The 17,659-nt window shown below is 55.1% G+C and overlaps 1 protein-coding gene across 1 annotated transcript; it reads left to right on the plus strand.

Moving 5' to 3' along the window:
• Positions 1-327: 327 nt before the first annotated feature.
• BO70DRAFT_396346 (acetyl-CoA synthetase-like protein) lies at positions 328-17,352 on the plus strand (the record flags this gene model as incomplete). The annotated part of the gene is made up of 3 exons (XM_025546606.1): positions 328-9,674; positions 9,732-17,179; positions 17,321-17,352. 3 exons carry the CDS (start codon positions 328-330, stop codon positions 17,350-17,352), a joined length of 16,827 nt encoding a protein of 5,608 aa, XP_025399319.1.
• Between the last annotated feature and the right edge of the window lie 307 nt (positions 17,353-17,659).

A 17,659-nucleotide genomic window follows, 5' to 3' on the forward strand; every position in this document is an offset into this window, starting at 1 on the left:
ATGCAACAGTAGAGACAGCTGACGGCTTTCTCCGACAAGACTCACATGGAGGCACTTATGTGTCACTTAATTCGCGCACGTTTTTGCGCGCCATGGGGACTGCGCGAACATCCCATTGGTTGAATCAAATCAATCGGGGACCCATTGGCATGACGTGAGAAGTTGAGGATGGGATAGCACGTCGGGTCCAGGTAGATACAGTCAGGAACTCAGGATATTTGTCCCAGAAGGCGCTCGCCTCTTAAGAAACACTGACCGACCTAAGAACGGAAAATCAGACCCTCCCTTTTCGCTTGAGTACCTCTTTACAAACCCACACAACACGCAATGGATTCTCAGTCCCGCAATACCCCCGCCATAACCGTGCACGCCTGTGGCATCTTGCCCTCCTGCAACCAAGTCGTGGCCGCTTGGAGCGTTTTCTGCCTGACATTTACCGGCCAGTTGGAGCTGTCGCACGCCTACAAGGTGTTCGCAGCTCGCCCATGTGGTGGTGCAGCACGAGCATCCAAATCTGGAAAGCTCATCACCTGTCGGACTCAGGTGGTGGGAGAAACCAACGTGACAGATGATAATATTGCCGATGAAGATGAAGAAATTGCGGGCGTTGTGCTAGAAACAGCGCAACCGAGCGGGTCACTCTTTGCCCATCTTTTGAAGGAGATCAGCCCGCGGTCAAGTTCTCTAACCCTCCTTGTGACGCATAGTCAACGTCTCTTTTCTTTTGCCGAGTCGGAGGCGCCACAACCACATTTTGTCTGTCGGGTTGAGGGGGATGCCTGCACATTGGAGACGCACTTGCCGGACACCGCCAGCGCTGGGGCAGCAGCACAATTCCACGACCTTGCCTGTAGGTTTTGCTCTGTGATTCAGCAGACGGTGGCCCACTGGCAATCTACAAAGAAAATACAAGATATTGACATTCTTTCCGATAACGACACGGCTCAAATCCTGCGATGGAACACAGAGTCATATGCATCCGCGAGTGAGCCAGCGACTGCAACACTGCTCGAGAAGATTCAGACAACTGCTCGCTCGGCAGGTAATAGATTGGCCCTGTACTCTGCCAGATGCAGTCTTTCGTATGCCGACCTTGACAACATGTCAGGTCGTCTGGCGGCAGGGCTTCTCCAGTACTCCGGGGGATTGGGTACCTTCCTGCCTATCGTGTGTCGTAAGTCGGCGTTGGCCGTCGTGGCCATGCTGGCGGCGTGGAAGTCAGGGGCAGCCTTTGTCCTGATCAGCCCAGATATACCGATGGAGCGCCGCGAGTCTATACTAACACAGCTCCAGAGTGAGCTGTCACTGCTTGTGGACGATGAAACGGTTCGAATTGTCAATGCCCGAGCCTCTATAGCTCGTCAGCCCCATCTTTTGTTTTCCTCCTTAGATTCGTCTCCCAGCAGGTTAGTCGACACCAGTTTGTTGCCAGGCTGTGGCCTTTCTGATCCTGCCTATGTCATTTTCACGTCTGGTACAACGGGAGCCCCCAAGGGCGTGGTCATTGAGCATCTCAGCATCAGCAAAAGCATGGCCAGTCTCGCGGACGCCGGTGGGCTAACCAGGGGCACGCGTATGTTGCAGTATGCATCATACACATTCGACGCATGTATTCTGGAAATATTCTGCACCCTGACTGTGGGTGGAGCGGTCTTTATTCCCACAGATGGAGAGCGGAACAACCAGCTCCTACCGTTTATTCGGGAGAATGCCCTCAACACCATGCTGTTAACACCGAGTGTACTGCAAATGCTAAATCCGGATGATTACTCGACCATGAAAACAGTTATCGCCGGTGGCGAGAAGATGTCCGCCCCGGTCATCGAAAAGTGGTCGTCTCGGGTGAGACTGATGAACGCGTATGGACCGACGGAAACGGCGGTCCTATGTACACTACTAGATCGGGTCACAACTCTCACCCCTCCGGAAAAGCTTGGCTGGGCTCTCGGCGCTTCGCTGTGGATTGTAGATGTCGAGGATCCGAACCGTTTGGTACCGATCGGAGCTGTGGGAGAGCTTGTCGTCTGTGGCATGACCCTGGCACGGGGATACCTTCACGATCAGAAGCGCACCGCAGCAGCTTTCCTGGAGGATCCGGCCTGGTTGCCGCGCTTGGGTCCCGACAGCAAGGCGCCACGACGTGCGTACCGCACGGGCGATCTGGTTCGATACGACGCCGATGGGGCGCTACATATTGTTGGTCGCAAGGACCAGCAGGTCAAGCTACGTGGGCAGCGAATCGAACTGGCCGAGATTGAGCTTGCCGTGCGTAGACTCCTTCCACATCATACCGAGTTGGCCGTTGAGGTTGCACGCCCTGGAGGCTTCGGCAGCGCTTCACAACTCGTGTTGTTCATTGTGATCGTGCTCGAAGATGACTATGGCGTCCTTGCCACCCCTGTTGTCCTTACATCGGAGACAGCTGTTCATCAACTTCGTCTACTCACAAAGGAACTGGCGCCACAGCTTGGAGACTTATTACCCGACTACATGATCCCATCAGTATATATTCCGATTTCAGGACTCCCATTGACCAGATCTGCGAAGCTGGACCGCAGGACCTTGCAGTCATGGGTGGAGACCTTGTCGGTTGCTGACCTCTCGCGACTTGCTTCCAGCTCAGTAGCGGAAGAGCCTGGACCGATGGGCGAGATAGAAATAGGGCTACAGAATCTGTGGAGTCAGGTTCTCGGCACGTCTCCGGAACACATCCCTCGGAATGCCCACTTTTTCCGTCTAGGGGGCGATTCCATCAAGGCGATGCAGCTTGTTACAATGGGGAGGCGGGCTGGAATTGCCACGACAGTTGAGTCCATATTCAAATATCCCGTGCTTTGGAAGCTGGCCACTCATGTTGATCCCGCGGCCGACAATGGAGAGGATCAACTCTCTGACCCGGTATCGTTTAGTCTCCTGGAGACATCTGAGAGCCTCTCCCACATGGGAATGAACATTGAACAACTGAAGGCAGACACCTCTGCGCAGTGTAACATCTCTGTTGAATCAATCGAAGATATTTATCCATGCACGCCTCTCCAGGAGGGCATGATGGCTTTATCGCTAAGGAATCCCGAGGCATATATTGCGCATTTCACTTTTGAAACCCCAACTGTTGACATTGAGTGGCTGCGACAGGCATGGAAAGAAGTCGTCCGAAGAACGAGCATTCTCCGCACCAGGTTTATCAGTGGTCCATCTGGAGGCTTTCTCCAAGTGGTTCTTCGGGATGAACCGGACGCAGTAACGGTTCTCGACCATCTCGATCTGGGCAAGACCAGCCAGAGCTTTCATATCGTGCTCGGCACCCGGGCCAATTCAGTTCACCTATGCCCTATCAACAACGGCAGTGGTGCTAAAGTCATTTGGTCCTCTCATCATGCCACCTATGATGCGGTCTCGGTGCGGCATATAATCAGCGACGTAGAGGCCCTCTACTATCGGCAGAGCCCATCCCCTTTAAGAAATTTTGCAGCCTTCATTCGGGATACTCGGATGACCAACGAGGCGGAGACCCGTCAATTCTGGATCAATCAGCTTGAGGGTGCTGAGACCTGCTCATTTCCGGCACAGCCAATGTCTCACCCTGTAAGGGCTACCGCGACACAGTCCCGACAAATCACTTTCACACCTCGTGCCGACTGCGACGTGACCACTGCAAATCTAGCGCGTGCAGCATGGGCGCTGGTATTGTCGCAATATACTGGCCTTGAGAGCGTTGTTTTTGGTGTGACGACGAGTGGCCGGAGCCTTCCAATGAGGGATATTGACCTGGTACGCGGCCCAACCATCGCCACGGTCCCTGTACGTGTGGCGGTGCCTCGCGAAGCTATCCTCGAGGACTTCTTGTCTAGGACCCAAAAGCAAGCCGTATCCATGATTCCTTTCGAGCATTTTGGCCTACAGAACATCCGCGAGCTGAGTCCCGGTGCGCGCTTGGCTTGCGATATACGGTCATTGCTCCTGCTTCAATTCCCAGAGGACAGCGAACCTGGCCGCGGCCACGGCACGTTGATGCATAGTACATCGTCCCAGATGGAAGACGTCTTGACCTATCCTCTGAACATCGAGTGCGTCTTCCACGAAAGCCTCATTAGCGTCACCGCAAAATTCGACCCGGATTTGATGTCGGATTCTGAAGTGGAGCGGGCCTTAGCGAGCTTCGATGCTGCCCTTCAATCTGTCACGCAGCAACGCGATTCCGTGCTGCTTGATGACCTGAAACAAATCAGCAGCATGGACCTCGAACAAATCTTGGAATGGAACAAGAATGAGCCTGCTGCGGCGACAGTACCGATTCATGAAATTATCAAAGACCAAGCACGGAGGCAGCCATCGGCGCCGGCTGTTTCGGCGTGGGATGGCGACTTGTCGTATGGCCAATTAATGATCTTCGCTATATTGCTGACGCAAATGTTACAAAAATACAACATTGGCAAAGGGGACATTGTCCCAATTTGCTTTGAGAAGTCAGTATGGACGCAGGTTGCTATTCTAGCCGTGCTCATGACCGGGGCCACGTTTGTCCTTCTTGATCCCAAGCAACCTTCCGCCCGGTTGGCCGTCATTGTTGCGGATTCGGGCGCGCAGCTTATTCTCTGCCGCCCAGAGACAAGGAATGCTGTTGCCGATAACCAGGCCCGAGCATTCGTAGTCAGCCCGGACATGTTTTCCTCCCATGGCGGAGAGAGCGAGGAAACTTGGTTCAAATCCCTTGAGCTCTTGAAGCCATCGGGCGTACTGGCTGAAGACCCAGCTTACATCGTCTTCACTTCCGGTAGCACTGGAAAACCAAAAGGTATTGTCGTCGACCATGTCGCTCTGAGCTCCAGTGCCATGGCCCATGGCAGGGCTATCAAGATTGATTCCAATGCGCGTGTGCTCCAGTTCGCTGCATATACCTTCGACGTCAGCATTGGCGATATCTTGGTGACCTTGGCCCTTGGAGGCTGTGTATGCGTGCCGTCTGAGATGCAGCGCTTGGATGATCTAAGTGGAGGTATCCGAGAACTGCGCGTGAACCATGCCTGCATTACGAGTACCGTGGCAATGCACCTTGATCCGCAAACCGTCCCATCTCTGCGTCGTCTGGTTATTGGTGGCGAGCCTATGAACGAAGCCTTAATTGACCGGTGGGCCACCAAGCTTGACCTGATCAATATCTACGGCCCGGCGGAGTGCACCGTGTGGTGTATGGGGAAACTGGGTCTTACGCCTGGGGATTCGGCAAGTGATATCGGCCACGGCCTGGGTGCCCTGACCTGGATCACTGGGATTGACCACCCTGACAAGCTCGCCCCCATTGGCGCTATCGGAGAGCTTGTGCTCGAAGGACCCACGCTGGCACGAGGCTATTTCAAAGACCCTGTCAAGACTGGGGATTCATTCATCATCAACCCAGCATGGCTACGAGCCAAGAGCAGTGATGGTCATGGCATGCGGCGTGTGTATCGCACCGGCGACTTGGTCCGTTATGCTCCCGATGGATCGATTGTGTTTATCGGGCGACGCGATCGCCAAGTCAAACTGAGGGGCCAGCGGGTTGAGTTGGCGGAGATTGAACACCATCTACAGCAGTTTCTCCCACAGAACAATGAGGCTGTCGTTGACTTGATCAGCCTTCAAGGGGGCACCAATAACCCACAGCTGGCTGCCCTTGTCAAGGCGAGCGACGCTGGGGCTCGGGAAAGCTCGTGTGCTGTGGTTGTAGATCCAGCAGCGCTCGAGACCTTCCACGACATGCTGACTGGAATTGACGAGCAACTGGCTTCGACGCTTCCTTCCTATATGGTTCCTACCTTATACATCCCGATGAAATGGTTCCCTCTCTCCGCATCAGGGAAACTCGATCGCCGAAAGTTGAAAGCCACAGTCGAGAATCTCCCAGCTTCTGCTCTCCTGGGCCTAGCGCCTGGGACGAGAGACTACGAAGCACCGCAAGGAGAGCTGGAGAATCTCCTTGGATCATTCTGGTCAGTCGTTCTCGAATCGCAGAAGAAGATCGGACGGAATGATCATTTCTTCCGCCTCGGTGGTGACTCGATTAGAGCAATGAAATTGTCCGCAACCGCCAGACGGCAAGGGCTACTCCTCTCGGTTGATTCCATCTTTAAAGCCCCCTTCCTTTCAAGCATGGCCGTCCGAATGGAACGTGCAGTCGAGTCTTCCAGCAACGGCGATGACTTGGATGAGCAGGACCCGGCCCCCTTCTCCCTCCTGGAAGCAGGTTCGATCCGACTGATCATGGAAGAGCTCGCCCCGGGTTATGGAATCCCGGCAAACGAGGTGGAAGATGCAAGCTTCTGCACCCCTCTTCAGGAGGGCCTCATCTCCATGTCCTTGAAGAAACAAGGCTCCTATGTGGCGCGAGTGACTTTTGACCTCCCGCGCAACACTGACCTTGCTCAACTCCAGGACGCATGGCACCAAATGCTTCGAAACAATCCGATCTTGCGCAGCGTCTTTGTGAGCACCAAGTCAGATGGGGTCCTTCAGTTAGTCACCAAGAGTCAGGCGTCGCTTGTGGAAAGATGCCATTGGGACGAGGTAGAGGGTCGTGCTACTCAATTCAACTTCACGCTTGGTCGCCAAAACAACCTGATGCTGCTCGCACCGGCCAGTGAGGGCAAGGGTCCAACCCTCACTTGGGTGCTGCATCATGCCGCATATGACGGTTGGTCTCTTCACCAGTACCTAGCCGAGGTTAGCAATCGCTACTACGGACATACTCTTGTCCCCGTGAGGTCCTTTGGGGCTTTTATCAGACATCTTCGAGCCACGGACAGTGATGCAGCGCAGGAATTTTGGGCACAGTATCTCCAGGGTGCTCAGCCCTGCGATTTCCCTCCAGCACCCATGGCAGAATCCGGCACTGTCAGTGCTAAGGTCCGCACGGAGAGGAAACTTGCGATTCCACGCAGGGAGACATCAGATGTCACCATCGCTTCCTTACTGCGGTCCGCCTGGGCGGTGGTCGTCGGGCGCTTTACCGGGTCGAAGGATATTGTCTTCGCCTCCACGATGAGTGGTAGAAATGTTGGACTGAAAGACATTGATTCCGTGCGCGGCCCGACAATCACAACGATACCAGTTCGAGTTCGACTCGATCTGAGCGTTACGGTTGCAGAGTTCCTGCAGACAGTCCAAGAGGAGGCTGTGACGATGATGCCTTACGAGCATTATGGTCTTCAGAACATTCAAAAGGTCAGTGACGATGCACAGAATTCCTGTGAGGCGCGATCGCTCCTTGTCGTGCAACCTGTGGGGTATGGGCAGGGTCACCAAACAGTAGATCTATTCAATGGGTACTCGCAAGAACAGGATGTCTATACCTACCCTCTCACGCTAGAGTGTATGTTTGGAGCAGACGGCACGATCAACGTGGTTGCGACGTACGACGCTGCCTTTCTCTCAAACCGTTCCGTATCCCACCTTCTCGAATATCTAGACGACACCATCAGGCTAATGTGCAGGTCCGTGGGTAGTCACCATTCCTGGGACTCCCTTCTCGGGCCGCATGAGGATGATCTTGCCATCCTGAAGAGTTGGAATAGCCATGTCCCACCGGCATCTCGGTTGACGGTCCATTATCTCTTCGAGCAATCGGTCCTGCAAGCCCCCCGAAAGATCGCCCTTGACACATCCGACAACCAACTCACCTACGAGGAAGTTGACAAACTGTCGACCAGTTTTGCCGGTCGTCTCCGGCTGGATGGAATTGGAAGAGGGTCGCTGGTGGGTCTCTGCTTCGACAAGAGCTGGTATGCAGTGGTGGCCATGATGTCTGTACTCAAAGTCGGCGGGGCTTTCTTTGCGTTGGATCCCACCCACCCCCCAGAGCGCATGCGGGAGATTGTGAGTCGAATGGACTCGGCAATTATTTTGAGTAACAAGAACAACATGCACAAGGCGGAGCTTTTCCATCATCGTGTGATCTGCATCGAAGACGCCCTGTCTGAAGAGACGCAGCCGGAGCTCCTCGGATCTCCCTGTCAAGAAGTCGTGCCTTCGGATTTGGCTTTCGTTCTGTTCACGTCCGGCAGTACCGGAAGGCCAAAGGGCATCGAGATCACCCATGGCGCGTTTTGTAGCAGCATCTTGGCGCATGCGCCGAGGCTGGGCCTGAGCTCTGCTTCCAGGGTGCTCCAATTCTCGGCTTACACGTATGATGTCAGTATGGCCGAAATCTTCACGACCCTGGCGGTGGGCGGATGCGTGTGTATCCCTTCTGCCGATGACCGCCTCAACAATTTATCTGGCTTCATGAATGACCACCAGGTCAACTGGTCCTTTCAGACCCCCACGATGGCCTCCTTCCTCCAGCCGAACGCGCTCCCGACACTGAAGACCTTGGTTCTCGGGGGAGAAGGCGCCACGGAGCACAACTTGAAGACATGGTCCAGTAGAGTCCAGCTTGTCAACAGCTACGGGCCAGCAGAATGCTCGATCTGGACCAATTGTGCAGCTGGCATTGCGGAAAACGCTGACCGACGGAATGTGGGCCTGCCAATAGGCTGCTCTATCTATGTCACTGACCCCCAAGATCCGCACCTCCTTCTGCCGATTGGAGCGGTGGGTGAGTTGCTTGTCGGAGGCCCAAACATTGCCCGCGGCTACTGGAAGGAGAGCGATAAAACTGCCAGCAGTTTCCTGTCCAACCTGCGCTGGATGCGTCCGGTGGGATGCACCGGCACAGTGTACAGAACGGGAGATCTGGGACGGTATTGCAGTGACGGGACTATTGAGGTCCACGGACGCAAGGACCGTCAAGTCAAACTCAGAGGCCAGCGTATCGAGCTTCCTGAAGTCGAGTACCGCCTCCGGCAGTGTCTGCCACCTGATGTTGACGTGGCTGTTGACGTGATTCGGTCTGAGAACGCTGGGCCTTCGGCCCAATTGACTGCGTTCGTCGTTCTGCCGGATCTTGGAGAGGGCCTGTCGAAGGCCCCCAGCCCTGGGATTATCACAAGCAAGGAAGTAATTCGCAAGCTCAGTAGTCTCGTCGATGAACTGGACGTGAGACTACCCGAGCTACTACCTCCTTACATGGTGCCCTCGCTATATATCCCAATCACTGCACTACCACTGTCGGCCTCCGCCAAACTGGACAGAAATGCGTTACAAGCTTGGGCAAAGCAGCTGTCACGGGCAGACCTCTCAAATCTCATGTCCTCTGACCTAGAAGGTGGACAGCCTCAAGACCATTGGGAGCTCCAACTGCAGGAGCTATGGGCCGACGTCCTGAGGATTCCAGCGTCCGATATCCGACGAGGTGACCACTTCTTCCGTCTTGGAGGCGATTCTATCAAGGCAATGCAGCTAGTTTCGGCAGGCTCTCGGCACGACTTGCATCTCACTGTTGAACTCACTTTCAAGCACCCAGTCCTTTGCAACATGGCAGTGCAGGCGCGCAAGCGCCAATCGGACAATACAATTGAGCCGATATCTGCCATGCTCGCGCCATTTAGCCTCCTTGATGCCACCCACGATGTCAGTCAACTCAAATCCGATGTGGTCGCACAATGCGACGTCGCTGTCGATGCACTGGAAGATCTGTACCCCTGTACAGCCCTACAAGAGGGGTTGCTCGCCTTGTCTGTGAGGCAACCTGGTACGTATGTGGGCCATTTCACGCTATCTCTGTCGGACCATGTGGACCTGGACAAGCTGGAGAAAGCGTGAGTCGATGTGGTATACCGGACGCCCATTATGCGCACCAGGTTCGTCACTACAAGTGACGGGCGCTTCCTGCAGGCCATCATCAAAGATGAGTGTGTGGTGCGGCGCATCGGTGTGGAGGATGCAGGCGAACTTATGCAGCATTTTCGGATCGGGCCGGGGGGCACAGCGATGTCTCAAGTGAATATCTGCAAAGGCCGTGTGGTATGGATAGCCCACCATGCCGTATATGACGGGTTGACCTTTCAGAACATCCTGAGCGATGTCGAGGCAACATACAGAGGCCAGCAGATCCCTGCGTCTAGCGTGTCATTTAACCGGTTTGTTCAACTCTCGACCATGGGGAACCTCAGGGATGCTCAGAGGTTCTGGTGCGAGACGCTGGAGGGAGCCGAAAAATGCGAGTTCCCATCACTGCCAACCTCCGACTACCGACCACGTCCGACAGCCCTGATGGACCGGCAACTCCGCTTCTCTCGCACCATATGCACGGAGGTCACCAGCTCGAACCTCTTCCGCGCTGCATGGGCCTTGACAGTCGCGCAGTTTGTGGGCCAGGATGATGTTGTCTTTGGACTTACACTCAGTGGTCGGAACCTTCCCTTGCAGGGCATTGAGTCAGTGCGAGGGCCGACTATTGCCACGGTTCCTGCCCGCATACGAGTGCAAGATGACTGGACGATCGAGAAGTTCCTCCAGCATGTCCAGGATTCCGCAACTGCCATGATTCCGTTTGAGCACATTGGCTTACAGAATATCAAGTGCCTCGGCGAAAGCGCGAACTCCGTTTGTGACATGCAATCTCTTCTCATCCTACAGTTCCCAGAGCTGGATCCGCAAGGCTCGGACGAGCACGATCAACCCATCATGTCACAAGTTTCGGGAACGTCCTCCGACGGCTTCTACACGAATGCTCTCAACATAGAATGCGTTATTCGCCAGTCGGGTGCAGATGTGACTGTATCCTATGATGAGAATGTCATTCCCAGCACCCAATTGCAGCGTGTATTGACATACTTTGAGGAAGCTATTCAACACCTGTCCACGGGTTCTCCATTGACGCAAGTGGTCGAGCTGAAGCGTCTCAGCACGGTGGACCAAGAGCAGATCAAGCATTGGAACAACCACTCACTCGAGCATGCCGATATTTGCATACATGACATGGTTCATGAGCAGGCTCGGCTGCAGCCTACTGCACCGGCGGTATGTTCTTGGGACGGCGATCTAACATACGCCGAGCTCATGAGCTTGTCCTTACGGTTAGCTGGGCATCTTCGGCAAACCCATTCCATTGGACCGGGAGATATTGTCCCTGTCCGTTTTGAGAAGTGCAAGTGGACCCAGGTGGCGATCCTGGGGATTCTCTGTGCAGGGGCTGCCTTCGTCCCGCTGGATCACAAAAATGCCAATTCCCGCAGAGATGCGATCATACAAGATGTTGCTGCCAAGGTTGTCCTTTGCTCCGACGGTCTTCAACAGGCCCTTGCCTCCTCGGGAGTCCCATGTCTGGTCATTAATGAGATGTTGCTTCATGTCGAGAGGGGCCAGGGCGTCGATGGGAAGCATCTCATGCCGCCGTCTTCCTCGAACAGCGCTGCCTATATCGTCTTCACCTCTGGCAGTACGGGCGTACCCAAGGGCATCGTGGTGGATCATTCAGCTGTCAGTTCAAGCACTTTGGCACATGGACGCGCCATAAAGATCAGTAAGGGCACCCGCGTGCTGCAATTTGCGGCCTATACTTTCGATGTGAGTATCGGAGACATGCTTGTCACACTCGCCTTGGGTGGCTGCGTTTGTGTTCCATCCGAAAGTGAAAGAATCAATAACCTGTCTGATGCCATTCAAAGGATGCGTGTCAACCATGCCTGTCTTACCAGCACTGTAGCTTTACAGCTTGATCCCAAGGACATTCCCGTCTTGCGACGCCTGGTTATTGGGGGTGAACCAATGGATGAGATTCTGGTAGAAAGATGGGCAGACAAGGTCGATCTGGTGAACATATACGGCCCTGCAGAGTGCACGATTTGGTGCATGGGCAAGGAGGTGTCGCGGGGAGACTCCGCACAGAACATAGGCTGGGGACTCGGTGCTATTCCCTGGGTTGTCAATCCACACGATCCACACAAGCTTGTGCCAATTGGCGCACCTGGCGAGCTGGTCCTCCAGGGCCCGACATTGGCGCGAGGCTACTTCAACGACGCACCAAAAACGAAGGCTGCTTTCTTACAAAATCCACCATGGTTGCCCCAGACCTTGTCCCAACAGAGCCAACGGGTCTATTGTACTGGTGATCTCGTCCGTTACAGTGAAGAGGGATCCCTTTTCTTTCTGGGGCGTAAAGACCGCCAGGTGAAGCTAAGAGGCCAGCGGATTGAGCTTTCTGAGGTAGAGGTCAGCCTCCGCCGATTTCTGCCTCCCGACACAGAGGTAGCTGTCGAAGTTGTCACTCCGGGTGGTCCTTCGGCTGCACGAAGCCTGGGGGCGTTTATCAGGAGTGCCTCTTCCCAGTGTGGTTCGGGGGCTCCTGGGGTGGTGACGTCGACTGTTGAAATGCAAGCTCTCCATCATCTAGTTCAGGGCATCGAACCCCGACTGTCGGAAATACTACCGCCATACATGCTCCCGTCCATATATATACCGGTTTCTGCGCTTCCCCTGTCAACATCTGCAAAGCTGGACCGCCGGGCCTTACAAAAGTGGGCCGAAACCCTACCTCTTTCATTCTTTGGTCATATTTCCAACGACTCCACCGAGCAAAGTCGATCACCCAAAGGCGAGACAGAGCTCCGTCTCAGTTCTCTCTGGAAAACTATTCTCAAGCTCCCTAATTCCCCCCGGCGGGATGGCCACTTTTTCCGTCTCGGTGGGGATTCTATTCGCGCAATGCAGCTGGTCAGTAACGCACGGCGCCAGGGTATCTTCCTGAGCGTCGACAAGATTTTTAGGAACCCGATTTTGCTTCAGATGGCTGCGGCTGCGGACCAGGACGCTAGCCCACGCGACGAAGCAGTCAGCACCGTACCCGTCTCCGTCGTGCCCTTTGAGCTTTTGGGTGTTTCGCACCAGGAGATGGAGATGCTGCAACAAGAAGCAATCTCCCAGTGTCATATCACATCGGACAACATCGAAGACATGTATCCTTGCACCCCGTTACAAGAGGGTCTTGTAGCATTGTCGTTCAAGGAGCCCGGGGCATACACTGCTCGTCTTTCATTCCCACTGTCTGCCGAGTTGGACACCAGCAGACTCAGGCGTGCTTGGGAGAGTGTCGTGCAGAAAACCCCGGCTCTGCGGACTGTGCTTTTCCACTCTAAGGCCCGGGGGTTGATTCAGATTGTTCTGAAGAATTCCTTTGCCTGGTCCGAGGATGTTCCCGAAACTGGCGCAGTGAATATCGCTGAGCAGTTTGCCAACCAAGCCCTGACATCGCCACTCTGCCTATTCACTATGACCGGCACGGTGTTAACATGGACCGTACACCATGCTCTCTATGACGCCTTTTCGTTGAATCTAATCTTCCGCCTGCTGGACTGGGAGTACAGTCAACCAGACTTGAGTCCTCCACCCTTTGTGACATGCGAATATCGGAGATATATTGCAGTGGCTTGTCAACGCGATAACTCACAGAGTAATGATTTTTGGAAAGCGTATCTCCTGGGGGCCCCTGATCCAGCCTTTCCTCACTCCCCCAGTTCAGCATACCGACCTAAAACACGAAAGACCATTGCAATCGAGATGGCGACTGATCTGGGATTGACGATCACTACGGCCGCCAACGTTCTGAGAGCAGCGTGGGCACTGACAGTGGGTGCATACGCCAACCTTGACCAGGTGGTCTTCGGAACCACACTCCATGGTCGCGATCCAACCTCTCCCTACCTCGCTCAGGCTGTGGGACCCACGATCGTCACGGTGCCGGTCCGGATAGCCCTAGGGGAACAGCAGACCCTCGGCGAACTTCTGCAAGTGATTCACGACGACTCCTCCAGCGTTGCCGCTCACGGTCACCTTGGTCTACAGCAAATCAGCACCCTGAGCGAGGACGCGCGCCGTGCATGCGACTTTCAACACATGTTCCTCGTCAACGACGCTTCCACGGAGCAGAGCATCTCGAAGGTACTCGGAACCCCTCTGGTGTCGGACAATAACGAGAACTTTCAAATGTACGCCCTCGAAGTCGAATGTCAGGTGCAGGCCTCCAGCGTTCAAGCCAGGATGTTCTATGACAGCGAGGTTGTCAACGACATGAGGGCCCAATGGATGCTGGACCACTTCAGTGCTGTTCATCGCGCGATCTGCTCGGCCCCTGCTTCGACCAAGATCTCAACGTTCCATCATGCAACAGCCAGCGAGCATCGGGACCTTCTCATCGCGAACGAACACCTTCCTGACGAGGTGCCACGAACCCTTCATGGGATGTTTACTGACCAGGCTGATACGCATGCTACCAGAACCGCCGTGCGTGCCTGGGATGGTACCTTCGAATACAGAGACGTTGATCGTCTCTCTGACCAACTAGCCCGGCTATTGTTGGAAAGGGGAGTCGGTCTCGGTTCCCATGTAGTAATGTGCTTTGAGAAGTCCAAGTGGGCTTGTGTTGCCATGCTTGCAGTCTTAAAGGCAGGCGGAGTGTGCGTTCCACTCAACGACCAATACCCTGTGGAAAGAGCGCACTATGTCGTCGACCACGTGAAGGCTGTTGTCTGCCTCTCCAGCCCCCAGTGCGCAGATATCTTTGATGGCTGCCCCGTCAATGTGGTTCTCGTGAACCACGCCACGATCGATGGTCAGGCTGTCCAGTCCCAGCCCCGGAAGCAGCCCACCGTAGCCCCCGGTGATGCCGCTTTTGTCATGTTCACCTCTGGAACAACGGGATATCCCAAAGGTGTCATCCAGACTCATGCGAACCTGGTGACTAGCACCTTGGCTATTGGAACTCGTATGGGATACAGCGCCGCTTCTCGCATCCTGCAATTCGCTTCCTACACCTTTGATGTTAGCCTCGGGGACATTTTCGGTGCTTTCTTCTTCGGAGCGTGTGTGTGCATTCCCTCCGAGCAACAGAGGCTGGACTCTCTAGATGACTCCATCCGAGAAATGGGGGTTGATCAGGCGTGCCTGACACCCGCGGTGGCGCGGACGTTGGCTGGAAAGCCCCTGCCGACGCTGGCCACCCTGAGCCTTGGTGGTGAGTCTCTTCGGCTGACCGACATTCGCCAGTGGGCCGGAAAGGTTCGACTGCTCAACATCTACGGTGTGACGGAATGCACCATTTGGTGCGCGATCAGCGACCCCATTGACCCACGTTCCAGATCGCCCAGAAACTTTGGTTATGGAATGGGCTCGCGGCTGTGGATCGTTGATCCTAGAGATACGGATTGTCTCATGCCACCCGGGGCGATCGGAGAGCTGTTGATTGAGGGCCCCATTGTTGCCAAGGGATATCTGCACGACGAAGCGAGGACGAAAACCAGCTTCATCAGCAATCCCACATGGCACCCCGCCGTGCAGCGCGGTGACACGGTCAGACTCTACCGGACTGGGGATTTGGTCAGACATGCCAATGCCAGCTCGTACGAATACCTCTGCCGCAAGGACACGCAGATCAAAATCAATGGACAGCGGGTGGAACTCGGCGAGATTGAGAATCAAATCCAGCTGGCGATTCCATCGCATCTGCTAGCAGTGGTTGATCAGCTGCCGGTCTTTGATACCAGTCTTCTGGTCGCATTTATTGCGCCGCGCGATCCAGCGACGGCGGCACCCCTGCTTGAAGCCGAACAGCCATCATTTGTGGCCAAGGTCATGTCCAGTCTTTCGGGCGTCCTGCCCTCACACATGCTACCAGCCAGGTACATTTTCCTTGGAAGCATACCACTTTCCCCCGCGGGCAAAGTCAATCGCCGAGCCTTACGAGACCAAGGGGAGACGTCCATCGCTGCTACGGATTCCGATGGAGAGGGAGGCCCAAAGCACTTGTCTGACCAAGAGCACCAGCTTGGTGAGCTTTGGAAATCATGCATCCACCTGGCGGGATGTCAACTGGGGCCGGAAGACCACTTCTTTGCGGTTGGCGGTAATTCATTGTCTGCGATGCGCCTGGTCTCGCGGGCAAGAGAGGCCGGTCTCAGCCTCTCCGTGCAGACAATCTTTGCGCATCCCACCCTCGCCGACATGGCCGTCCAAGCCGCCGTCACCAGCCGGGATGAGCTGCAATCCGAGTCCTCTTACCGTCCATTCGACCTTGTCTCAGACCTGGGTATGGCTTCGGTCAGGGAGGCCGTTAGATCCGCGCCCGGCCTCTCGAGTCGAGACATCCTCGACATTCTACCCACTTCTACCCTTCAGCATGATTACATGGTAGCGGCCGAGTCTAGTCCGGGATGGTTCTGCACGCAGTTTGTCGTTAAGCTTCGGCCATCCGTTCAGCTGGAACAATTGCTGCGCGCATGGGAAACGTTGTTTATATCCCATGAGATATTTCGCACCAGAATCGTCAAGTACGGCGCACGCTATTTGCAGATTGTCCACCGCGCAAAATTCACAGCAGCGTTGTGCCAGGACCTGGAGACATATCTCGAGTCCGACAAGCAATGGCCCTTTGTCGCCGGCGGCGAGATGCAACGGATGGCCATTATCCAGGACCAGGCCGGGGCCCCAACCCACCTGGTCTGGTCCGCTCATCACGCCATCTATGACGGCTGGTCTGTCCGCTTGATTCTCGGGCAACTCGCCCAGGGTTACGGGGCGCTGTCCGAGAACAGCACCAGCACCATCGAGCCTCTTGGGAAGTACATCAAGCCTCTCTCACGGATCAGTCAGGCACCAGCCCGTGACTTCTGGGCATCCCAGCTCTCTGGTATACGCTGCCAGCCACCGAAACATCGTCCCTCCGAGAAGCAACCGTGTGCGAGTGCGTTCTTCGAGCACCAGATGGTCACACCCACTCTTCCGAAGGACCGCGGCATCACCCTGCCAACGATTATATACGCCGCGATGGGCTTGCTCGTGGCCCAGCGGTCCGGGGGTCCCGACGCTGTGCTCAGTCTGACTCTGACGGGACGAAACGAGGCGATCGCCGGGATTGAGGATGTCATTGCGCCCATGATCACCATGGTTCCTTTGCGAATCCACGCCGACCTCGCCACCACGCTGGAGGCACTTCTCCGCGACGTGCAAACCCGACTCCAGGACATGATTCCCTGGGAGCATACCGGCTGGAGCAAAATCGCGCGCATGGGTCCGGACGGAAGTGCAGCCTGCGCCAATGCGTTCCCGCTGGTGGTCCAAGCCTTCCAGGATGATGCGGCCTATGAATCGTCTCCCGTCGTCGAGCATATGCGTGCAATTCCCATGGGCGCTCCCCCGCTGCCGATTCTGAGCGAATGCAGCCTCCAGAAATCCACCATGACCCTCTCCTTCCGCTACGACCCGGAGCTGTTTGACCAACGCGTCATCGGGGACATGTGTGCTGATTTTGAATCCTTGGTGACTGGTCTTAGTGGGGCAGATGCGACAGAATGCATTGGAGAGTTGTACGGAGAGATTGCCAGGTCAATGGCTTAGAATAACTGCTGGGGGCGATTTTGGTTTGTTTCAATGGTGCTTTTTGTTCTAGACTGACCCTGATGTCAAAACACAGATGTGGAGGAATGTTTATTTCCCTTTGTTTAAGTTGGTCGCTTGTATATATATGTATATTTGACACTCGATATTCCAACTTTCGGCTATTTTATCAACGCTCATCAGTTAGTAGTTGAATGGGTTCACACCCGTTGAATCCCCGCTTTGTATGCCCCCTCATTTCTCATACACCACTCCACCGAGCAGCAGGTCGCGAGCACACAGAGGTATTCAAACCTCTCCTCGAGATGGGTGCTGCAACAGTATTCAATACAAAGACCAACCCAACTCAGCACATACGACCATAGGGTGTGGAGAACAGGGCCTCCCGTCCGCTCAGCCGTACTTAAGCCACACG

Source organism: Aspergillus heteromorphus, assembly GCF_003184545.1.
Source record: "Aspergillus heteromorphus CBS 117.55 chromosome Unknown BO70scaffold_12, whole genome shotgun sequence".
Taxonomy (NCBI): domain Eukaryota; kingdom Fungi; phylum Ascomycota; class Eurotiomycetes; order Eurotiales; family Aspergillaceae; genus Aspergillus; species Aspergillus heteromorphus.